We start from the raw sequence: 25,469 nt of genomic DNA, 5'->3' as shown, positions 1-25,469 counted from the left end.
GCAGGCTTAGACAACCCCTCCCTACAAACCCATGAGATCCTTGCTGAATGATGGCATGACATATATTTCTGTCCATCATGGATGTTGCAAGGTTCAGTGTCTCGGCAGATGTCATCCACTAATATCTCCATGAGACAGCGACACAACAGACCTATCTGTGAGAAAATGAGAAAGAGAGTGAGGATAATAAAATAATAACACTTTCTAAATTCTAACTCCTAAGTTCACATAAATAACATGAGTTAATATATTTTTGTAGATTATAAAATGTTAAATAATTTTCTTACTACTAAACAAAAGTGTTATGTTGGTGTTGTTTTACTGAGCATACAGCTGTTGTTTTGATCCAAATATCAGAGGAGAGAAGTAAATAGTCTATTTCTAGAGTTGTAAAAAAAATAATTCCTTTCAGAAACACAAAGGAAATGCAAAATGATGATCTAATTCCATCATGTCTGGAAGGTGACTGAACTACAAAAGAGAGTCAATTATTCTCGGTATGTTTATTGATCCGGTAGTAGTAGCACAAAGCACAGCAACACTACCTGAATGAGATGCATGAACACAGATGTCTCAATAAATTTGTCTATTTCAAATGGACATTTTGTGATGAATCTGTTTCTATAAAAACCATCATGAGATACACAGACTGTGTGAACCAAGGCATGCATACGGTAGGTAGGTGACCCAGTCAAATGCACTTCTTGTACAAAATAAATGTATCTTGTCAGTTCAGCCCAGAAATCAGCAGCCACAGTTTTCACCTCTGATGTTTTCTTCAAATTGATCATCTTTCTGATAATTCAAGAAAGGACCCTTACAAAACAAGATTGCAGTCAGTGCAGTATAACTGTAGTATAACTGTAGTACACTGTAGTATAACTGTAGTATAACTGCAGTACACTAGTATAACTGTAGTACACTGTAGTATAACGTAGTTAGAATGTAGTATATCTGCAGTACACTGTAGTATAACCGTAGTTAGAATGTAGTATAACTGCAGTACACTGTAGTATAACCGTAGTTAGAATGTAGTATAACTGCAGTACACTGTAGTATAACCATAGTTAGAATGCAGTATAACTGCAGTACACTGTAGTATAACCGTATTTAGAATGCAGTATATCTGCAGTACACTGTAGTATAACCATAGTTAGAATGCAGTATATATTTAGTACACTGTAGTATAACCATAGTTAGAATGCAGTATATCTGCAGTACACTGTAGTATAACCGTAGTTAGAATGTAGTATATCTGTAGTACAACCGTAGTTAGAATGCAGTATATCTGTAGTATAACCGTAGTTAGAATGCAGTATATCTGCAGTACACTGTAGTATAACCGTAGTTAGAATTCAGTATATCTGCAGTACGTTGCAAAATACTGCGTCCAAAATTAAAAAACTTTTTTTTTTTACTGTAGTAATTTTGCAGTGTAACTGCAGTTAGAGTGCAGAACACTGCAGTTATTCTGCAATCACCACTTCCAAAACACCACAGTCGACTGTAGTTACTACACTTTTACTGCAGTTTTAAAACTGCAATCTTTTTTTTGTTGTTGTAAGGGCTAACATTCACAAATCTGCTGCTAGACTAAAAAAAGAAAATTGAAAACACAAACACAAACACCTCCCCTTCAGTCAGCACTGATATAACCCTTAATAACAGCATTTAACTGATGTTGTCTTATGTAGCTGTTATAAAGGCTTTATGAATGTAAACGTACGGGGGTCTACAGTGAAGTGTTACCACCTGTTATAATCAAAGCAGTGTTATTTAAAAAACCTCTGACCTCTTGAGTCCAGTATTCAGCTATCTCTTTCAATGGAACCATTCTCATCGGCTTGAACTGGTGTTCTGTTAGGTCCATAATGGAACTCACCATTCTCATCGGCTTGAACTGGTGTGTTCTGTTAGGTCCATAATGGAACTCACCATTCTCATCTTATTATTGACCCCACTGTATTCTGTTAGGTCCATAATGGAACTCACCATTCTCATCTTATTATTGAACCCACTGTGTTCTGTTAGGTCCATAATGGAACTCACCATTATCATCTTATTATTGAACCCACTGTGTTCTGTTAGGTCCATAATGGAACTCACCCTTCTCATCTTATTATTGAACTCACTGTGTTCTGTTAGGTCCATAATGGAACTCACCATTCTCATCTTATTATTGAACCCACTGTGTTCTGTTAGGTCCATAAGGGAACTCACCATTCTCATCTTATTATTGAACCCACTGTGTTCTGTTAGGTCCATAATGGAACTCACCATTCTCATCTTATTATTGAACCCACTGTGTTCTGTTAGGTCCATAATGGAACTCACCATTCTCATCTTATTATTGACCCCACTGTGTTCTGTTAGGTCCATAATGGAACTCACCATTCTCATCTTATTATTGAACCCACTGTGTTCTGTTAGGTCCATAATGGAACTCACCATTCTCATCTTATTATTGAACCCACTGTGTTCTGCTGGGTCCATCATGGAACTCAAGACTCACTCCAGCTTTAAAGTAGCTATTGTTTCTTTGAAGAAGCTTGAGGACGGACCAGGTAGTCACAGATCCATTCATATGTCTGTCTCTCTATCTCCCACTTTCACGGTGCCAAAGACAAATCTGCCTGATGGTTAAAGTTTGTGCTTTCAAATTAAAAACAGGAACTTAAAAAAAAACCCAGGAAATATGACATTTAGCATGGAAAACTAAATCTGTCTTAAATGACACCCTATTCCCTACATAGTGCATCATTTTTTTTAAACATTCAAAAGTAGTGCACTATATAGGGAATAGGGTGCCATTTGGGACACATCCTAAATACCTTGCTATGTGGTGAGAGATTGAACCACCGGCATCGGGACGGTGGCGTCGTCGGAGGTACGACTCCGTCTGTTCCCAATGTCTTCACTACTGCGTTTAATTCCATGACAAAAATAAAGCATCCGTTGGTTTTCAGTAAGTTAACAGTTTAGTATCTAAAGTATTACATCATGCTAGTTCAGTGGTTTTTTCAGCTACACACTACTTATGTTTTCTCTGCATAATAAATATACTATTGATTGTCTTGATCAGACCCACTACGTATTCAATCCCTGAATATTAAATCAGAGGAAAATCATTAAAAATCATAGTCCACACCACCAAAGCCATAAACAACAACAACAAAAAAGCCCAAATAAATAATAAGTATTTGATGATGTAATGCTTTTTTTTTAATGATGATGATGTCATAGACCTACAAGGTCTTCTCTGTGGAATCTTAACCATATCCGGTGAAATGTTTTGTGATTTTTCTTGAATAGAAATCTGATGGTTTCTATGAGAGATAGGATATCGGGATGGTAACTGGTAGACAAATTACAGATTTACATTGTCTTGGGACAGCGGATAATAACAACACACCCCTTTTGGAATAGGTAAAACCTCGACCAAGGATTGGATGTGAGGGGAGGGGGTGGAGCTCCGCGGTGACTGTGAGGAATTCTATTGGTCAGGAGTCAAGAATTACCTCATGGTAACCTGGAAGTGAACCAGTGAGGAATTATATAAGTCAGGAGTCAATAATTACCTCATGGTAACCTGGAAGTGAACCAGTGAGGAATTCTATAGGTCAGGAGTCAATAATTACCTCATGGTAACCTGGAAGTGAACCAGTGAGGAATTCTATAGGTCAGGAGTCAATAATTACCTCATGGTAACCTGGAAGTGAACCAGTGAGGAATTCTATAGGTCAGGGGTCAAGAATTACCTCATGGTAACCTGGAAGTGAACCAGTGAGGAATTCTATAGGTCAGGAGTCAAGAAATACCTCATGGTAACCTGGAAGTGAACCAGTGAGGAATTCTATAGGCCAGGAGTCAATAAATACCTCATGGTAACCTGGAAGTGAACCAGTGAAGGGCAGCGAAGTGGGATCCTATAACGCAGCATGCTTTTATCACAGCAAAACAGAAGTAAACAAAACATGAAGTGTGAATTAATCACAGAGGAAATACACATCATGCTATGACATCAAAACCGATAGCAAATCGAATGTTATAACCCTCTCTTCCCTCCCTGAATATTCAACTTTCGTAATTTTTATCGTAATTCGTCAGTTTTGTTACTTTCACTGTGTTAAAAATCGCATAAACGTCATAATCTTAACCCATTTCTATAGAAGATAAATCCACTATGCTATCTAGAGCAAGAACAACCATGTCCAAATACATGTTCTGTCTTTTTTTAAACACAGAGGAAATAAAGACCCATCCAAAAAGTGTCCCATGAATACATTGAGATTGAGAAGAAAATAAAAGCAAACCAACTTATTATTCATAAATAATTAACATGTTTTCCTCAAATCAATCATGATCAATAAAGTTTCTTATAATACAAGACTAGTAGTCACATAATGCAAGTCAAGCTTCTGTGTTGATTTGTAAATATCATAAACAACAACACACATCCTCACACTGAGACAAGTAGTAGGTAATGTAACAGACCATCCATGAAGAGAAAAGAGGAAAGCTGGGTAAAAGGAGGAAGAGGAGGAGAAGAAAGATTCAACCCCATTGGCCCACAAACCCAGGAAGTAAGTGAGTCTAGCCCAGCCCAGTTCAGAGTCCAGTCCAAGCCCTTGTCGGTCTCCGGGACTGGGAGTCACCCCAGTCCCGGACTCAGTGACAGCCCTTCATACCCGACACGTAGGGTGAATCCTGCTGACGACACAGGGTCATCATCCCCTCCTGGTGTTCCTCAGGGCAGTCCACAAAGTCCGGCACAGGAAGCCCCGACAGGATCATCACCGACTTGTTCCAGATCATGAAGGTGGGCGCCACGGGGAGCAGGAAGCTGACCTCGAAGGTGTGCAGGTGTTGGGAGTTCATGGCGTCGTAGAAGGACAGGGAGTTGTTGTCGTAGTCCAGAAGGACTCCCAGACGTCTGAGCTGGTGGCTGGCCTCCACCAGCATCTCCTTGCCATTGTGACGCACCATGAAGTTGTTGTTACAGCGGGACAACACCCAGGAGGATGAGTTCTTTCCACTCCACTCGTTCTTAGGGGCTGACTTGTAAGCCACGCCCACAGCGTACCTGTCAGAGGGGATTACAGAGCGTCAGCTACGGACAACAACAAAAAACAATCGCATTTTATCAATGTCAATTTGAATGCACAGAGGCACCATGATGAGATCGTGAGGCCCATTGTGAGGCCCATTTTTGTTTTTTAGTATCTGTGACCAACAGTCATATTCCCAGACATGTGAAATCTATAGATTAGGGCCTTATGAATATATTTACATGGACTGATTTCCTTATATGAACTGTAACTCAGTAAAATATATGCTGCGTTTCTATATTTTATTCAGTTTACATATTTTTTTATCGATAAAGCTTATTCCACCACTATGTGGGATCGATGGGATGAAAATGAAGTGTTTCTGCATGAAGCCGTGTGGCAACGAACCGTGTACATACAGTATTATCAATATCCCAACTCACCAGGTGGAGGCGCCCAGCAACACCTCCCAGTAGTGACAGCCGCTGTCGATGAAGACGGATCCCGCGGCTCCGTATGACCCCGTGCTGCTGAAGCGTTCTGGAGTGTGGCTCTTCTTCAGGGAGCTCTCATCTTTCTCCATGGTCAGGCAGTCGTTGGACAGACGCAGCTTCTTGTGGGCCGTCTTCGGGTCAAGCTTAAAAGGCTGACCTGGGAGAGAGGTGGAGGAGAAGACAGGGGGGACGTTTAGCTTCACAGAGGTTCTCTAGGTCTAGCAGACAGTAGCATTCGACATCAGCAGCAGAAGAAAGACAGGCGGGACAAGTGTCTCAGATGAACATCAGAAATAGGATATTGTGAATAATACTGTGGGTTTTATGACAGGGAACATCATATTAACATCTTATAACAACATGCCCATGGAACATTTTCATTTGAGAAAGTGGGAAAACGGAAAGAAAGAGAGAATTGGGGATGAAATGGGGTAGTATGTGTATGAATTGACAAAAGGAGCATCTTTCTCTGCCTATGTGTAGGATACTTGGAGGTTGTCCTTGGTCCTGAACGACCTGACATTTAACTCTGGACACCTCCAATCTCCTTTTCCTCCATCCCTGCTTCTCCTCCTCGTCTTCCACGGCTTTTAATGAGCAACAATGAAGCTCCCTCCATCCGCTCCCCCCCCTCCTCTCGCTCTCCTCCCTGCCGGCCCCAATAATCTCCCTTCCGACTGAGTGTTACTGCACACGGATATGAGACGGTTTGGCTGTGTGCTTCTGAAAGCCAATTACATGAATAGCATGCTTTGATCTGCTTATCTCGGCGTACGCAGCCATTTTCAAACACACACACGGGCTCTGTCACAGGTTTCCTGGGGACTGCTCCTGAGACCAGTCTGGCTGGCTGAGGAGAGGGGAGGAGAGGAGAGGAGAGGGGAGGAGAGGAGAGGAGAGGAGGGGGGAGGAGAGGAGAGGAGAGGAGGGGGGAGGAGAGGAGAGGAGAGGGGAGGAGAGGAGAGGGGAGGAGAGGAGGGGGGAGGAGAGGAGAGGAGAGGAGTGAGGGGAGTGGAGAGGAGAGGAGAGGGGAGGAGAGGGGAGGAGAGGGGAGGAGAGGAGAGGAGAGGAGAGGAGAGGGGAGGAGAGGGGAGGAGGGGGGAGGAGAGGAGTGGAGCGGAGTAGAGAGGAGAGAAGAGGAGAGGAGATCAGAGGAGAGGAGAGGAGAGGAGAGGGGAGGAGAGGAGAGGAGGGGGAGGAGAGGAGAGGAGAGGAGAGGGGAGGAGAGGGGAGGAGAGGAGAGGGGAGGAGAGGCGGGGGGGAGAGGAGTGGAGCGGAGTAGAGAGGAGAGGAGAGGAGAGGAGAGGAGAGGGGAAGAGAGGGGAGGAGAGGAGAGGAGAGGAGTGGAGCGGAGTGGAGAGGAGAGGAGAGGAGAGGGGAGGAGAGGAGAGGAGAGGAGAGGGGGGAGGAGAGGAGAGGAGAGGAGAGGATAGGAGAGGAGAGGAGGACAGAAGCTGTTGCACGTGAGGTACAAAAAACGCACACACAGGCGTGTTACGCACTGACGCACACCGACGTGGAAAACAACAAACCAGAAACAGTCATCACAAACACACGCACGCCATCCCTCTCACTACCAGTGTGTTCCAACACTTACAGAGCTGTCAATCAAAGGGCTGTGACAGACAAAAGCCAAAGGTGTAACTTAATGTTCATCACTACCTCATTATAGGGTTCCATCCTGTTTCCACGGACACAAGGTGTGCAACACAAAATGCCAATGCACTATATAATATATAGAATAGGGTGTCATTTGGGACACAGAGAGAGATGTCAGAGAGGACAGAGATGTCAGAGAGGACAGAGGTGTCAGAGAGGACAGAGGTGTCAGAGAAGACAGAGGTGTCATTCGGGACACAGAGAGAGAGATGTCATAGAGGACAGAGGTGTCAGAGAGGACAGAGGTGTCAGAGAGGACAGAGGTGTCAGAGAGGACAGAGGTGTCAGAGAGGACACAGAGGTGTCAGAGAGGACAGAGGTGTCAGAGAGGACAGAGATGTCAGAGAGGACAGAGGTGTCATTTGGGACACAGAGAGAGATGTCAGAGAGGACAGAGATGTCAGAGAGGACAGAGGTGTCATTTGGGACACAGAGAGAGAGATGTCAGAGAGGACAGAGGTGTCATTTGGGACAGAGAGAGAGATGTCAGAGAGGACAGAGGTGTCATTTGGGACACAGAGAGATGTCAGAGAGGACAGAGGTGTCATTTGGGACACAGAGAGATGTCAGAGAGGACAGAGGTGTCAGAGAGGACAGAGGTGTCAGAGAGGACAGAGGTGTCAGAGAGGACAGAGGTGTCATTTGGGACACAGAGAGAGATGTCAGAGAGGACAGAGATGTCAGAGAGGACAGAGGTGTCATTTGGGACACAGAGAGAGATGTCAGAGACGACAGAGATGTCAGAGAGGACAGAGGTGTCAGAGAGGACAGAGGTGTCAGTCCATAGTTGAAGGGCTTCCCTCCGCGGGATAAATAATACAATGATTTGATGGAACAGACATGGGATTTTTTCACAACTAGGATTAGACATTTCATCTTTCGTACAATATTTTATAAATGACAGACGTGTAATTCACGGATGCTCACCGGTCTGTTAGTGTCTGTATATTGTTGAGGCACTGAGGAGATGGAAATGAAAGCCGGAGCAATGTGTTTCTGTGTACCCGTTCTGGTTGTGTATCTAAAGCACTGTAGCTATCAGAGGAAGGGAAATGATTGAAAAAACGCATTTCAAAAGCACAAACACACACACTTTATGAGTGCAGTGTTTGGGATTTATGCGCTGGAGTAAACCTGTCAGAGGCAAGGAGAGGGAGTCTGGCTGACACTATCACGCTCCCTGCAACAGGAGAGAGAGAGAGAGAGAGAGAGAGAGAGAGAGAGAGAGAGAGAGAGAGAGAGAGAGACCTGGACTAGATGACAGCTCTACCCTCAGGACCGCAGACAGAGAGGTGGACAGATGGCATGGAGGAGAAGGAGGAGATATGGAGGGCAGTGAGATGATGTGCCATGGTTGCAGGCTGAGGGTCAGAGAGACAAGCAGAAAGCACAAGGACACTGCCCCAGAGAACAAGGCCTACCAGACCAGGGCAAGCCCTCTGCAACCCATCCCTCAACCCCCACCAACATCCTCCTCCTCCCTACATATCCCTCCTCATCCTCCCTATATACCCCTCCTCCTCCTCCCTATATATCCCTCCTCATCCTCCCTATATGTCCCTCCTCCTCCTCCTCCCTATATATCCCTCCTCCTCCTCCCTAAATATCCCTCCTCCTCCTCCCTATATATCCCTCCTCCTCCATATATATCCCTCCTCCTCCTCCCTAAATATGCCTCCTCCTCCTCCCTATATATCCCCCCTCCTCCCTATATATCCCTCCTCCTCCTCCCTAAATATGCCTCCTCCCCCTCCTCCCTATGTCTCCCCCTCCTCCTCCTCCTCCTCCCTATATATCCCTCTTCCTCCTCCTCCCTATATATCCCTCCTCCTCCCTATATATCCCTCCCCCTCCCTATATATCCCTCCTCCTCCCTATATATCCCTCCTCCTCCCGAAATATCCCTCTTCCTCCTCCTCCCTATATATCCCTCCTCCTCCTCCCTATGTCTCCCCCTCCTCCCTATATATCCCTCCTCCTCATCCTCCTCCTCCCTATATATCCCCTCCTCCTCATCCTCCTCCTCCCTATATATCCCTCCTCCTCCCAAAATATCCCTCTTCCTCCTCCCTATATATCCCTCCTCCTCCTCCCTATGTCTCCCCCTCCTCCCTATATATCCCTCCTCCTCATCCTCCCTATATATCCCTCCTCTTCCTCCCTATATATCCCTCCTCCTCCTCCCAATCTCCTCCTCCTCCTCCCTATATATCCCTCCTCCTCCTCCCTATGTCTCCCCTCCTCCTCCCCCCTATATATCCCTCCTCCTCCCTATGTCTCCCCCTCCTCCTCCTCTCTATATATCCCTCCTCCTTCTCCTCCTCCCTATATATCCCTCCTCTTCCTCCCTATATATCCCTCCTCCTCCTCCCTATCTCCTCCTCCTCCTCCCTATATATCCCTCCTCCTCCTCCCTATGTCTCCCCTCCTCCTCCTCCTCCCTATATATCCCTCCTCCTCCCTATGTCTCCCCCTCCTCCTCCTCTCTATATATTCCTCCTCCTCCTCCCTATATATCCCTCCTCTTCCTCCCTATATATCCCTCCTCCTCCTCCTCCCTATATATCCCTCCTCTTCCTCCCTATATCTCCTCCTCCTCCTCCCTATATATCCCTCCTGCTCCTCCCTATGTCTCCCCCTCCTCCGCCTCCCTATATATCCCTCCTCCTCCTCCCCATGTCTCCCCCTCCTCCTCATCCCTATAGATCCCTCCTCCTCCTTCATCCTCCCTATGTCTCCCCCTCCTCCTCCTCCTCCCTATATATCCCTCCTGCTCCTCCCTATATATCCCTCCTCCTCCTCCTCATCCCTATATATCCCTCCTTCTCTTCTTCCCTATATATCCCTCCTCCTCCCTATATATCCCTCTTCCTCCTCCCTACATATCCCTCCTCCTTCCGAAAAATCCCTCCTCCTCCTCCCTATATATCTCTCTTCGTCCTCCTCCTCCCTATATATCCCTCTTCCCCCTCTTCCTCCCTATATGTCCCTCCTCCTCCTCCCTATATATCCCTCCTCCTCTTCCCTATATGTCCCTCCTCCTCCTCCTCCCGATATAGCCCTCCTCCTCCTCCCTATATATCTCTCTTCGTCCTCCTCCTCCCTATATATCCCTCTTCCCCCTCTTCCTCCCTATATGTCCCTCCTCCTCCTCCCTATATATCCCTCCTCCTCTTCCCTATATATCCCTCCTCCTCCTCCTCATCCCTATATATCCCTCCTTCTCTTCTTCCCTATATATCCCTCCTCCTCCCTATATATCCCTCTTCCTCCTCCCTACATATCCCTCCTCCTTCCGAAAAATCCCTCCTCCTCCTCCCTATATATCCCTCTTCCCCCTCTTCCTCCCTATATGTCCCTCCTCCTCCTCCCTATATATCCCTCCTCCTCTTCCCTATATGTCCCTCCTCCTCCTCCTCCTCCCCATATAGCCCTCCTCCTCCTCCCTATATATCCCTCCTCCTCTTCCCTATATATCCCTCCTCCTCCTCCTCCCTAAATATCCCTCCTCCTCTTCCCTATATATCCCTCCTCCTCCTCCCTAAATATCCCTCCTCCTCTTCCCTATATATCCCTCCTCCTCCTCCCTATATATATTTCCTACTCCTCCTCCCTATATATCCCTCCTCCTCCTTCATCCTCCCTATATATCCCTCCTCCTCCCTATATATCCCTCCTCCTCCCTAAATATCCCTTCTCCTCTTCCCTATATATCCCTCCTCCTTCTCCTCCCTATATATCCCTCCTCCTCCTCCTCCCTAAATATCCCTCCTCCTCCTCCCTATATATCCCTCCTCCTCCTCCCTATATATCCCTCCTCCTCCTCCCTATATATATTTCCTCCTCCTCCTCCCTATATATCCCTCCGCCTCCTCCTCCCTATATATCCCTCCTACTCCTCCTCCTCCCTATACATATTTCCTCCTTCTCCTCCCTATATATCCCTCCTCCTCCTCCCTATATATCCCTCCTCCTCCTCCTTATATATCCCTCCTCCTCCTCACTATATATCCCTCCTCCTCGCTATACATCCCTCCTCCTCCTCCTCCTCCCTATATATCCCTCCTCCTCCTCCTTATATATCCCTCCTCCTCCTCACTATATATCCCTCCTCCTCGCTATACATCCCTCCTCCTCCTCCTCCTCCCTATATATCCCTCTTCCTCCTCATCCCTATATATCCATCTTCCTCCTCCTCCTCTTCCCTATATACCCATCTTCCTCCTCCTCTTCCCTATATATCCATCTTCCTCCTCCTCTTCCCTATATATCCCTCTTCCTCCCTGTATATCCAACTTCCTCCTCCTCCTCCTCTTCCCTATATATCAATCTTCCTCCTCCTCCTCCTCATCCCTATATATCCATCTTCCTCCTCCTCCTCTTCCCTATATATCCATCTTCCTCCTCCTCCTCTTCCCTATATATCCATCTTCCTCCTCCATCCTCTTCCTTATATATCCATCTTACTCCTCCATCCTCCTCATCCCTATATATCCATCTTCCTCCTCCATCCTCTTCCCTATATATCCATCTTACTCCTCCATCCTCCTCATCCCTATATATCCATCTTCCTCCTCCTCCTCCTCATCCCTATATATCCATCTTCCTCCTCCTCCTCCTCTTCCCTATATATCCATCTTCCTCCTCCATCCTCTTCCCTATATATCCATCTTCCTCCTCCTCCTCCTCATCCCTATATATCCATCTTCCTCCTCCTCCTCCTCTTCCCTATATATCCATCTTCCTCCTCCTCCTCCTCATCCCTATATATCCATCTTCCTCCTCCTCCTCCCCTTCCCTATATATCCATCTTCCTCCTCCTCCTCCTCATCCCTATATATCCATCTTCCTCCTCCTCCTCCTCTTCCCTATATATCCATCTTCCTCCTCCATCCTCTTCCTTATATATCCATCTTCCTCCTCCTCCTCTTCCCTATATATCCATCTTCCTCCTCCATCCTCTTCCTTATATATCCATCTTACTCCTCCATCCTCCTCATCCCTATATATCCATCTTCCTCCTCCATCCTCTTCCCTATATATCCATCTTACTCCTCCATCCTCCTCATCCCTATATATCCATCTTCCTCCTCCTCCTCCTCATCCCTATATATCCATCTTCCTCCTCCTCCTCCTCTTCCCTATATATCCATCTTCCTCCTCCTCCTCCTCTTCCCTATATATCCATCTTCCTCCTCCATCCTCTTCCCTATATATCCATCTTCCTCCTCCATCCTCTTCCTTATATATCCATCTTCCTCCTCCTCCTCCTCTTCCCTATATATCCATCTTCCTCCTCCATCCTCTTCCCTATATATCCATCTTACTCCTCCATCCTCCTCATCCCTATATATCCATCTTCCTCCTCCATCCTCCTCATCCCTATATATCCATCTTCCTCCTCCTCCTCCTCTTCCCTATATATCCATCTTCCTCCTCCTCCTCCTCTTCCCTATATATCCATCTTCCTCCTCCATCCTCTTCCCTATATATCCATCTTCCTCCTCCATCCTCTTCCTTATATATCCATCTTCCTCCTCCTCCTCCTCTTCCCTATATATCCATCTTCCTCCTCCATCCTCTTCCCTATATATCCATCTTACTCCTCCATCCTCCTCATCCCTATATATCCATCTTCCTCCTCCATCCTCCTCATCCCTATATATCCATCTTCCTCCTCCTCCTCCTCATCCCTATATATCCATCTTCCTCCTCCTCCTCCTCATCCCTATATATCCATCTTCCTCCTCCATCCTCCCTACACCAGTGTTATTCATTGATGAACCCTTTTTCTACTGAGAATGATGATGAATGTCCGAGCCTGTCAATGTCACAGCCTTTATAAGTACATCAAGTGATTATATTTATGTCTTGTTGTCTTAAATGATTACCTAGTAATAGTGTAGATAACAGCCCGGCCTCTGTACAGTATACCCATCCAGAGTACAGTGCTCGTGCTCCAATTTGTTTCACAGTGGTATTTCTAGTGGAAGGAGTTTGGGGACTAACATTACATGTCACTGTTATTTGTGAAACGTGTTTCAGCAACCCTGAAATGTGACAAGCTAAAGCTAAAATCTCTAAGCCGCTTCTTGCCCAGCCGTCTGAAAAATATGACAACAACCACCCAAAAAATCCTCCCATCTTACTGCTGAGGCCTCAGGCTTTGACTAAAACTTATCCTGTGGTACTTAAAGGCTTCTCAATGTCTGCTTGAGGAGGGGGACCAACCAAACACCATGAATGTTTCTTGATTGTTGTGACCCATTTTCTCTCTACCTTTACATGCTAGTGAAGAGCTTCTTCTGTGTATACTAATTACAGAGAGAGAGAGAGAGACAAACAGACAGAGAGAAAGAGACAGAGAGAGAGAGACAGAGAGAGAAAGAGTGAGAGAGAGAATAGCATCTATCTGTTGGGTTATTATGCTAGTTAACTGATTCTGATAATGAAGAGAAATGCCAGGTGCCAATCCAGTATAGTATACAGGGCTTAATCTGCATTAAATCTGAGAGCTAAAGTGGGACAGGCTGCTACACTAATCTATTCATCTCTCTCTCTCTATATATATATATATCTATGAGAGGAGAGAGGAGGGGACAGGAGAAGAGGAGGAGGGGAGGGGAGATGAGGGGAAGAGAGGAGGGGAGGGGAGGAGGGGACAGGAGAAGAGGAGGAGGGGAGGCGAAGAGGAGAGGAGGAGAAGAGAGAAGGGGAGGGGAGGAGGGGACAGGAGAAGAGGAGGAGGGGAGGCGAAGAGGAGAGGAGAGGAAGCGAGGATTGGAGGGGAGGGGAGGAGGGGACAGGAGAAGAGGAGGAGGGGAGGTGAGAGTAGAGGAGAGGAGAAGAGAGGAGGGGAAGGGAGGAGGGGAGGCGAGAGTAGAGGAGAGGAGAAGAGAGGAGGGGAAGGGAGGAGGGGAGGCGAGAGTAGAGGAGAGGAGAAGAGAGGAGGGGAAGGGAGGAGGGGAGGGGAGGAGGATACAGGAGAAGAGGAGGGGAGGCGAGAGTAGAGGAGAGGAGAGGAAGCGAGGATTGGAGGGGAGGGGAGGAGGGGACAGGAGAAGAGGAGGGGAGGCGAGAGTAGAGGAGAGGAGAGGAGGGGAAGAAAGGAGGGGAGGAGGGGAGAGGAGAAGAGGAGGAGGGGAGGTGAGAGTAGAGGAGAGGAGAAGAGAGGAGGGGAAGGGAGGAGGGGAGCGGAGGAGGGGACAGGAGGGGACAAGAGAAGAGGAGGAGAGTAGGCGAGGAGGGGAGAGGAGGGGAGGAGAGACAGAGGACTGCATGCCAAGGCTTGGCTGATGCTGTGGGCGCAAGCCAGCAGGCACCATAACGAGAGATACAGCGAGACAGTGTGTGTGTCTGTGTGTGTGTGTGAGACAGCTTAGCCTAGCTGCTGGGCCCAGTGATAAACCTTTGGCAGCCTACGGATCCACCGACAGGGATTAGAGGGATGAGAGAGGGACGGAGGGATGAGAGAGGGACGGAGGGATGAGAGAGGGACGGAAGGATGAGAGAGGGATGAGAGAGGGACGGAGGGATGAGAGAGGGAGGACATGCTAACTCACTGCTAGCTACAGATACCCTGTGTTTCACCTCTAAACCTCCTCCCGGGTGACTCCATAGCCTCTCTGATGCAATAATCCATGTGAATGCTGACAGCACCTATCCGGCTGTAACAGGGGCATTTGTAAGTAATTGAAGCCCTGGGCGAGAGAGAGGCAGACAGGCAGGGCTGTAGAGGTGTGATGTTGTACTTGAGAAGGGAGAGATCTTGGCATTAGCCAACCTGTCGTGTGACCAGGACGGAGAGAGAGAGAGAGAGAGAGAGAGGGAGGGATAGGGAAAGAGGGAGGGATAGGGAAAGAGGGAGGGAGGGAAAGAGGGAGGGAGAGAGAGGGAAAGAGGGAGGGAGAGAGAGGGAAAGAGGGAGGGAGGGAGAGAGAGGGAAAGAGGGAGGGAGGGAGGGAGGGAGGGAGGGAGGGAGGGAGGGAGGGAGAGAGAGAGAAAGAGGGAGGGAGGGAGGGAGGGAGGGAGGGAGGGAGAGAGAGAGAGAGAGAGAGAGAGAGAGAGAGAGAGAGAGAGAGAGAGAGAGAGAGAGAGAGAGAGACAGAGAGAGAGAAGGAGGGAGGGAGGGAGGGAGAAGGAAAGAGGGAGAAAGGGAGAGGGAGGGAAAGAGGGAGAGAGGGAGAGGGAGGGAAAGAGAGAAAGAGAGAGAGAGAGAGAGAGAGAGAGAGAGAGAGAGAGAGAGAGAGGGAGGGAGGGGGAGGGAGGGAGGGAGGGAGAGAGAGAGAGGAGAGAGAGGGAAAGAGGGAGGGAAAGAGGGAAAGAGGGAGGGAGGGATAGAGAGAGAGAGGAGAGAGAGGGAAAGAGGGAGGGAGGGAAAGAGGGAGGGAGAGAGAGGGAAAGCCTTTTCTCTCATCTATCTAGCCAGTGGCTGTTCTCTAATGTCTGGAAGAACTGGTCTAATTGGATGCCAGGGGCCAGTGGGTCTACCCATAGAGGAGAGCCCCAGGCTGAGGTAAGCAGCTGTGAAGACAGGGTCTGGAGGGCCCACGGTATGGTGGGGCAACAGGGCCGGGAGCCTGGCGGTATGGTGGGGCAACAGGGCCGGGAGCCTGGGGGTATGGTGGGGCAACAGGGCCGGGAGCCTGGCGGTATGGTGGGGCAACAGGGCCGGGAGGCTGGTAGCCTGGGAGCCTGAAGGTATCTTGGGGCAACAGGGCCGGGAGCCTGGGGGTATGGTGGGGCAACAGGGCCGGGAGGCTGGGAGCCTGGGAGCCTGGCGGTATGGTGGGGCAACAGGGCCGGGAGCCTGGGGGTATGGTGGGGCATCAGGGCCGGGAGCCTGGCGGTATGGTGGGGCAACAGGGCCGGGAGCCTGGGGGTATGGTGGGGCAACAGGGCCGGGAGCCTGGCGGTATGGTGGGGCAACAGGGCCGGGAGGCTGGGAGCCTGGGAGCCTGGCGGTATGGTGGGGCAACAGGGCCGGGAGCCTGGGGGTATGGTGGGGCATCAGGGCCGGGAGCCTGGCGGTATGGTGGGGCAACAGGGCCGGGAGCCTGGGGGTATGGTGGGGCAACAGGGCCGGGAGCCTGGCGGTATGGTGGGGCAACAGGGCCGGGAGCCTGGTGGTATGGTGGGGCAATATGGCCGGGAGCCTGGCGGTATGGTGGGGCAACTTACTGGGGACTTACTACTGGTTTTGAGGCAGACTGAAGGGACCAGAGGACTGGGGGACTTACTGTTGGTTTTGAGGCGGGCTGGTTCACTGTTGCGGCTGCCTGCCTGGTTGATGGCCTTGACAAAGAAGACATAACGTGTTCCACTCTGCAGGCCGTGCACCGTGTAGTGGTTCTGCTTGATGTTGGGGACAATCATCCAACTGTCCACACTGTTATACAGACCTGGAGAGAGATACAGACTGTTATACAGACCTAGAGATACATACTGTTATACAGACCTAGAGATACATACTGTTATACAGACCTACTGTTATACAGACCTAGAGATACAGACTGTTATACAGACCTAGAGATACAGACTGTTATACAGACCTAGAGATACATACTGTTATAGAGACCTAGAGATACAGACTGTTATACAGACCTAGAGATACAGACTGTTATACAGACCTAGAGATACATACTGTTATACAGACCTACTGTTATACAGACCTAGAGATACAGACTGTTATACAGACCTACTGTTATACAGACCTACTGTTATACAGACCTAGAGATACATACTGTTATACAGCCCTAGAGATACATACTGTTATACAGACCTACTGTTATACAGACCGAGAGATACAGACTGTTATAAAGTCCTAGAGATACATACTGTTATACAGACCTGGAGAGAGATACAGACTGTTATACAGACCTAGAGATACAGACTGTTATACAGACCTAGAGATACAGACTGTTATACAGACCTAGAGATACATACTGTTATACAGACCTGGAGAGAGATACAGACTGTTATACAGACCTAGAGATACAGACTGTTATAGAGACCTAGAGATACAGACTGTTATACAGACCTAGAGATACAGACTGTTATACAGACCTAGAGATACATACTGTTATACAGACCTAGAGATACAGACTGTTATACAGACCTAGAGATACAGACTGTTATAGAGACCTAGAGATACAGACTGTTATACAGACCTAGACATACAGACTGTTATACAGACCTAGAGATACAGACTGTTATACAGACCTAGAGATACATACTGTTATACAGACCTACTGTTATACAGACCTAGAGATACAGACTGTTATACAGACCTAGTGATACATACTGTTACACTGTTAACTGAAAAAAAGTTCTGGGACACTGTAAAGTCCATGGAGAATAAGAACACCTCCTCCCAGCTGCCCACTGTACTGAGGCTACGAAACTCTGTCACCACCGATAAATCCACTATAATTGGGAATTTCAATAAGCATTTTGAGACGGCTGGCCATGCTTTCCACCTGGCCACCCCTACCCCGGTCAACAGCACTGCACCCCCCACAGCAACTCGCCCAAGCCTCCCCCATTTCTCCTTCACCCAAATCCAAATAGCTGATGTTCTGAAAGAGCTCCAAAATCTGGATCCCTACAAATCAGCCGGGCTACACAATCTGGACCCTCTCTTTCTAAAAATGATCTGCAGAAATTGTTGCAACCCCTATTACTAGCCTGTTCAACCTCTCTTTCGTATCGTCTGAGATTCCCAAAGATTGGAAAGCTGTCGTGGTCATCCCCCTCTTCAAAGGGGGAGACACTCTAGACCCAAACTGTTACAGACCTATATCTATCCTACCCTTCCTTTCTAAGGTCTTTGAAAGCCAAGTTAACAAACAGATTACCGACCATTTCGAATCCCACCGTACCTTCTGCGCTATGCAATCTGGTTTCAGAGCTGGTCATGGGTTCACCTCAGTCACGCTCAAGGTCCTGAATAATAACCGCCATCGATAAAAGACAGTACTGTGCAGCCGTCTTCATCGACCTGGCCAAGGCTTTCGACTTTGTCAATCACCACATTCTTATTGGCAGACTCGATAGCCTTGGTTTCTCAAATGACTGCCTCGCCTGGTTCACCAACTACTTCTCAGATAGTGTTCAGTGTGTCAAATCGGAGGGCCTGTTGTCCGGACCTCTGGCAGTCTCTATGGGGGTACCACAGGGTTCAATTCTCAGGCCGACTCTTTTCTCTGTATTCATCAATGATGTCGCTCTTGCTGCTGGTGAGTCACTCATGCTGCCAAACATATCCTCATAAAACTGACCATCCTACCGATCCTCGACTTCGGCGATGTCATTTACAAAATAGCCTCCAACACTCTGATCCTCAACTTCGGTGATGTTATTTACAAAATAGCCTCCAACACTCTACTCAACAAATTGGATGCAGTCTATCACAGTGCCATCTGTTTTGTCTCCAAAGCCCCATATAATACCATATAAAGCCCCGCCTTATCTCAGCTTACTGGTCACCATAGCAGCACCCACCCTTAGAACGCGCTCCAGCAAGTATATCTCACTGGTCACCCCCAAAGCCAATTCCTCCTTTGGCCGCCTTTCCTTCCAATTCTATGCTGCCAATCACTTGAACGAACTGCAAAAATCACTGAAGCTGGAGACTCAAATCTCCCTCACTAACTTTAGGCACCAGCTGTCAGAGCAGCTCACAGATCACTGCACTTGTACACAGCCCATCTGTAAATAGCCCATCCAACTACCTCATCCCCATACTGTATTTATTTATTTATCTTGCTCCTTTGCACCCCAGTATCTCTACTTGCACATTTATCTTCTGCACATCAATCACTCCAGTGTTTAATTGGTATATTGTAATTACTTCGACACCATGGCCTATTTATTGTCATACCTCCCTTATCTTACCTCATTTGCAAAAACTGTATATAAACTTTTTTATACTGTATTATTGACTGTATGTTTGTTTATTCCATGTGTAACTCTGTGATGTTGTATGTGTCGAACTGCTTTACTTTATCTTGGCCAGGTCGCAGTTGTAAATGAGAACTCGTTCTCAACTAAACATACAGGAACTCAAATCCTTCTGTTCACCTGATTTAGAATTCCTCACAATCAAATGTAGACCGCATTATCTACCGAGAGAATTCTCTTCGATTATAATCACAGCCGTATATATCCCCCCCCAAGCAGACACATCGTTGGCTCTGAATGAACTTTATTTGACTCTTTGCAAACTGGAAACCATTTATCCGGAGGCTGCATTCATTGTAGCTGGGGATTTTAACAAGGCTAATCTGAAAACAAGACTCCCCAAATTGTATCAGCATATCGATTGCGCAACCAGGGGTGGAAAGACCTTGGATCATTGTTACTCTAACTTCCGTGACGCATATAAGGCCCTGCCCCGCCCCCCTTTCGGAAAAGCTGACCATGACTCCATTTTGTTGATCCCTGCCTACAGACAGAAACTAAAACAAGAGGCTCCCACGCTGAGGTCTGTCCAACGCTGGTCCGACCAAGCTGACTCCACACTCCAAGACTGCTTCCATCACGTGGACTGGGACATGTTTCGTATTGCGTCAGACAACAACATTGACGAATACGCTGATTCGGTGTGCGAGTTCATTAGAACGTGCGTTGAAGATGTCGTTCCCATAGCAACGATTAAAACATTCCCTAACCAGAAACCGTGGATTGATGGCAGCATTCGTGTGAAACTGAAAGCGCGAACCACTGCTTTTAATCAGGGCAAGGTGTCTGGTAACATTACCGAATACAAACAGTGCAGCTATTCCCTCCGCAAGGCTATCAAACAAGCTAAGCGTCAGTACAGAGACAAAGTAGAATCTCAATTCAACGGCTCAGACACAAGAGGCATGTGGCAGGGTCTACAGTCAATCACGGACTACAGGAAGAAATCCAGCCCAGTCACGGACCAGGATGTCCTGCTCCCAGGCAGACTAAATAACTTTTTTGCCCGCTTTGAGGACAATACAGTGCCACTGACACGGCCTGCAACGAAAACTTGCGGTCTCTCCTTCACTGCAGCCGAGGTGAGTAAGACATTTAAACGTGTTAACCCTCGCAAGGCTGCAGGCCCAGACGGCATCCCCAGCCGCGCCCTCAGAGCATGCGCAGACCAGCTGGCCGGTGTGTTTACGGACATATTCAATCAATCCCTATACCAGTCTGCTGTTCCCACATGCTTCAAGAGGGCCACCATTGTTCCTGTTCCCAAGAAAGCTAAGGTAACTGAGCTAAACGACTACCGCCCCGTAGCACTCACTTCCGTCATCATGAAGTGCTTTGAGAGACTAGTCAAGGACCATATCACCTCCACCCTACCTGACACCCTAGACCCACTCCAATTTGCTTACCGCCCAAATAGGTCCACAGACGATGCAATCTCAACCACACTGCACACTGCCCTAACCCATCTGGACAAGAGGAATACCTATGTGAGAATGCTGTTCATTGACTACAGTTCGGCATTCAACACCATAGTACCCTCCAAGCTCGTCATCAAGCTCGAGACCCTGGGTCTCGACCCCGCCCTGTGCAACTGGGTACTGGACTTCCTGACGGGCCGCCCCCAGGTGGTGAGGGTAGGCAACAACATCTCCTCCCCGCTGATCCTCAACACTGGGGCCCCACAAGGGTGCGTTCTGAGCCCTCTCCTGTACTCCCTGTTCACCCACGACTGCGTGGCCACGCACGCCTCCAACTCAATCATCAAGTTTGCGGACGACACAACAGTGGTAGGCTTGATTACCAACAACGACGAGACGGCCTACAGGGAGGAGGTGAGGGCCCTCGGAGTGTGGTGTCAGGAAAATAACCTCACACTCAACGTCAACAAAACTAAGGAGATGATTGTGGACTTCAGGAAACAGCAGAGGGAACACCCCCCTATCCACATCGATGGAACAGTAGTGGAGAGGGTAGCAAGTTTTAAGTTCCTCGGCATACACATCACAGACAAACTGAATTGGTCCACTCACACAGACAGCATTGTGAAGAAGGCGCAGCAGCGCCTCTTCAACCTCAGGAGGCTGAAGAAATTCGGCTTGTCACCAAAAGCACTCACAAACTTCTACAGATGCACAATCGAGAGCATCCTGGTGGGCTGTATCACTGCCTGGTACGGCAACTGCTCCGCCCTCAACCGTAAGGCTCTCCAGAGGGTAGTGAGGTCTGCACAACGCATCACCGGGGGCAAACTACCTGCCCTCCAGGACACATACACCACCCGATGTCACAGGAAGGCCATAAAGATCATCAAGGACATCAACCACCCGAGCCACTGCCTGTTCACCCCGCTATCATCCAGAAGGCGAGGTCAGTACAGGTGCATCAAAGCTGGGACCGAGAGACTGAAAAACAGCTTCTATCTCAAGGCTATCAGACTGTTAAACAGCCACCACTAACATTGAGTGGCTGCTGCCAACACACTGACACTGACTCAACTCCAGCCACTTTAATAATGGGAATTGATGGGAAATGATGTAAATATATCACTAGCCACTTTAACCAATGCTACCTTATATAATGTTACTCACCCTACATTATTCATCTCATAGGCATACGTATATACTGTACTCTATATCATCGACTGTATCCTTATGTAATACATGTATCACTAGCCACTTTAACTATGCCACTTTGTTTACATACTCATCTCATATGTATATACTGTACTCGATACAATCTACTGTATCTGCCTATGCTGCTCTGTACCATCACTCATTCATATATCCTTATGTACATATTCTTTATCCCCTCACACTGTGTACAAGACAGTAGTTTTGGAATTGTTAGTTAGATTACTTGTTGGTTATTACTGCATTGTCGGAACTAGAAGCACAAGCATTTCGCTACACTCGCATTAACATCTGCTAACCATGTGTATGTGACAAATACAATTTGATTTGATTTGATTTGATTTTGGTTAAATAAAGGTGAAATATACAGACCTAGAGATACATACTGTTATACAGACCTAGAGATACATACTGTTATAGAGACCTAGAGATACATACTGTTATAGAGACCTAGAGATACATACTGTTATACAGACCTAGAGATACATACTGTTATAGAGACCTAGAGATACATACTGTTATAGAGACCTAGAGATACAGACTGTTATACAGACCTAGAGATACATACTGTTATACAGACCTAGAGATACAGACTGTTATACAGACCTACTGTTATAGAGACCTAGAGATCCAGACTGTTATACAGACCTATAGATACATACTGTTATACAGACCTAGAGATACAGACTGTTATACAGACCTAGAGATACAGACTGTTATACAGACCTAGAGAGAGATACATACTGTTATACAGACCTAGAGATACATACTGTTATACAGACCTAGAGATGCATACTGTTATACAGACCTAGAGAGAGATACAGACTGTTATACAGACCTAGAGATACATACTGTTATACAGACCTAGAGATACAGACTGTTATACAGACCAAGAGATACAGACTGTTATACAGACCTAGAGATACAGACTGTTATACAGACCTAGAGATACATACTGTTATACAGACCTAGATATACAGACTGTTATACAGACCTAGAGATACATACTGTTATACAGACCTACTGTTATACAGACCTAGAGATACTCAGCCTCTCATCCTTTCTCCTCTCATCCTCTCATCCTCTTAACCTCTCTCCTCTTTCCTTGCCTCCTCTCTACTTCCCTCCTCTCTCCTTACCTCATCGCCCTTGTCTCCTTTCTCCTTGCCTCCATTCTAACCTAATTGTATTGGAGGAGAAGGTCCATGGTCTTGAGGAGAGAGGATGAGAGTAATTGAAAAAGGATAAATTGAGACAGAGCATCCGGGCTGCGTCCCAAATGGCCCTATGGGCCCTGGACAAAAGTGGTGGACTATGTAGGGAACAGGGTGCTAATTGGGACCCATTCCAAGCGACTGTGGGCACATGAAAGCAGAGAAAAACACAAAGCATTATGGAAGGAGAGCAGGGCTGCTTTAGACACAGGCTTTGATGCTGCAACATAAAATAGGTGTGTGTGTTAGTGTGTGTGTGTTAGTGTGTGTGTAAGTGTGTGTGTTAGTGTGCTTTAGTGTGTGTGTAAGTGTGTGTGTTAGTGTGCTTTAGTGTGTGTGTTAGTGTGTGTGTTAGTGTGTGTGTTAGTGTGCTTTAGTGTGTGTGTTAGTGTGTGTGTTAGTGTGTGTGTGTTAGTGTGTGTGTTAGTGTGTGTGCAAGTGTGTGTGTTAGTGTGCTTTAGTGTGTGTGTTCGTGTGTGTGTTAGTGTGTGTGTAAGTGTGTGTGTTAGTGTGCTTTAGTGTGTGTGTTAGTGTGTGTGTTAGTGTGTGTGTTAGTGAGTGTGTTAGTGTGTGTGTTAGTGTGTGTGTGTAAGTGTGTGTGTTAGTGTGCTTTAGTGTGTGTGTTAGTGTGTGTGTTAGTGTGTGTGTTAGTGTGTGTGTTAGTGTGTGTGTAAGTGTGTGTGTTAGTGTGCTTTAGTGTGTGTGTTAGTGTGTGTGTTAGTGTGTGTGTAAGTGTGTGTGTTAGTGTGTGTGTTAGTGTGTGTGTTAGTGTGTGTGTTAGTGAGTGTGTTAGTGTGTGTGTAAGTGTGTGTGTTAGTGTGTGTGTTAGTGTGTGTGTTAGTGTGAGTTTAAATGTGTGTGTAAGTGTGTTTGAGATCCATTATGTAAACAGGGAACTAATCAATCCACCTAATCAATCCTACAGTACTTCACCTACCCTACAGTATTACAGTAAACAACACTAACCTACAGTATTACAGTAAACAACACTAACCTACAGTATTACAGTAAACAACACTACCCTACAGTATTACAGTAAACAACACTAACCTACAGTATTACAGTAAACAACACTAACCTACAGTAAACAACACTACCCTACAGTATTACAGTAAACAGCACTACCCTACAGTACTACAGTAAACAACACTACCCTACAGTATTACAGTAAACAACACTACCCTACAATATTACAGTAAACAACACTACCTACAGTATTACAGTAAACAGCACTACCCTACAGTATTACAGTAAACAACACTAACCTACAGTATTACAGTAAACAACACTACCCTACAGTATTACAGTAAACACTACCCTACAGTATTACAGTAAACAACACTACCCTACAGTATTACAGTAAACAACACTACCCTGCAGTATTACAGTAAACAACACTACCCTGCAGTATTACAGTAAACAACACTACCCTACAGTACTACAGTAAACACTACCCTACAGTACTACAGTAAACAACACTACCCTACAGTATTACAGTAAACAACACTACCCTACAGTATTACAGTAAACAACACTACCCTACAGTACTACAGTAAACACTACCCTACAGTACTACAGTAAACAACACTACCCTACAGTATTACAGTAAACAGCACTACATGACAGTAAACAATACTAACCTACAGTATTACAGTAAGCAGCACTACATTACAGTAAACAACTCTACCCTACAGTATTACAGTAAACAACATTACCCTACAGTGTACTGCAGTAAACAATACTACATACTGTAGTTAGTTGTTATGACGATAAATGCTGACGTTATGGATTCATTTTGTGTACCATCTCTGGTAACAGTTGGATGGTTATAGCTGCACATCACCATGGGGCTGTAGCCAGGCCTGAATCCTGAAACTCTGTGTAGATGGAGCCTCTAATAGCTAGCTAAACATCCCTCCAGCTGTAATGAGCCATTCTAAATAGTTATTCTGAGTTATCAAACTCCGCAGCCAGGCTATCTCAGATGCAGAGACAGAGAACAGGCCTACTGACTGTGTACTCACTCAGATGAGATGTGGCATTTGTCTGCATTCCAAATGACACCCTATTCCCTATATTAGTGGATTACTTTTGACCAGAGACCGTAGGGAATAAGGTGCCATTTGGAACACAGCCTTGGTGCAATGCTCTAATCTCAGGCCTCACACTAACATTCATAGATTGTGATAATAACAGTATCAACAGTCTGTCCTGAGGCAGACTGGTGCAATGAACCAACATTCTGTCCTGAGGCAGACTGGTGCAACGAATCAACATTCTGTCCTGAGGCAGACTGGTGCAATGAATCAACATTCTGTCCTGAGGCAGACTGGTGCAATGAATCAGCATTCAGTCCCGAGGCAGACTGGTGCAATGAATCAACATTCTGTCCTGAGGCAGACTGGTGCAATGAATCAACATTCTGTCCTGAGGCAGACTGGTGCAATGAATCAACATTCTGTC

General features: G+C 46.8%; 1 protein-coding gene across 4 annotated transcripts in view; it reads right to left on the bottom strand.

The window, feature by feature from the left end:
- Positions 1 to 488: 488 nt before the first annotated feature.
- Positions 489 to 25,469, bottom strand: part of LOC110504507 (probable E3 ubiquitin-protein ligase MID2) — a 202,585-nt gene continuing 177,604 nt past the window's right edge. For all 4 annotated transcript variants that reach the window (XM_036970547.1, XM_036970549.1, XM_036970550.1 and 1 more), the window contains 3 exons: positions 16,441 to 16,602; positions 5,492 to 5,699; positions 489 to 5,083 (listed from right to left, as the gene is read on the bottom strand). In XM_036970547.1, coding sequence (XP_036826442.1) covers positions 4,669 to 5,083; positions 5,492 to 5,699; positions 16,441 to 16,602 — 785 coding nt within the window. In that variant the 3' untranslated portion in view covers positions 489 to 4,668. The remainder of the gene's footprint in view (positions 5,084 to 5,491; positions 5,700 to 16,440; positions 16,603 to 25,469) is intronic.

The sequence above is a fragment of the Oncorhynchus mykiss genome, chromosome 31 (assembly GCF_013265735.2).
Source record: "Oncorhynchus mykiss isolate Arlee chromosome 31, USDA_OmykA_1.1, whole genome shotgun sequence".
Taxonomy (NCBI): Eukaryota; Metazoa; Chordata; class Actinopteri; order Salmoniformes; family Salmonidae; genus Oncorhynchus; species Oncorhynchus mykiss.
The sequence above is the reverse complement of the archived record's forward strand: the minus strand, read 5'-3'. Positions and strand labels throughout refer to the sequence as shown.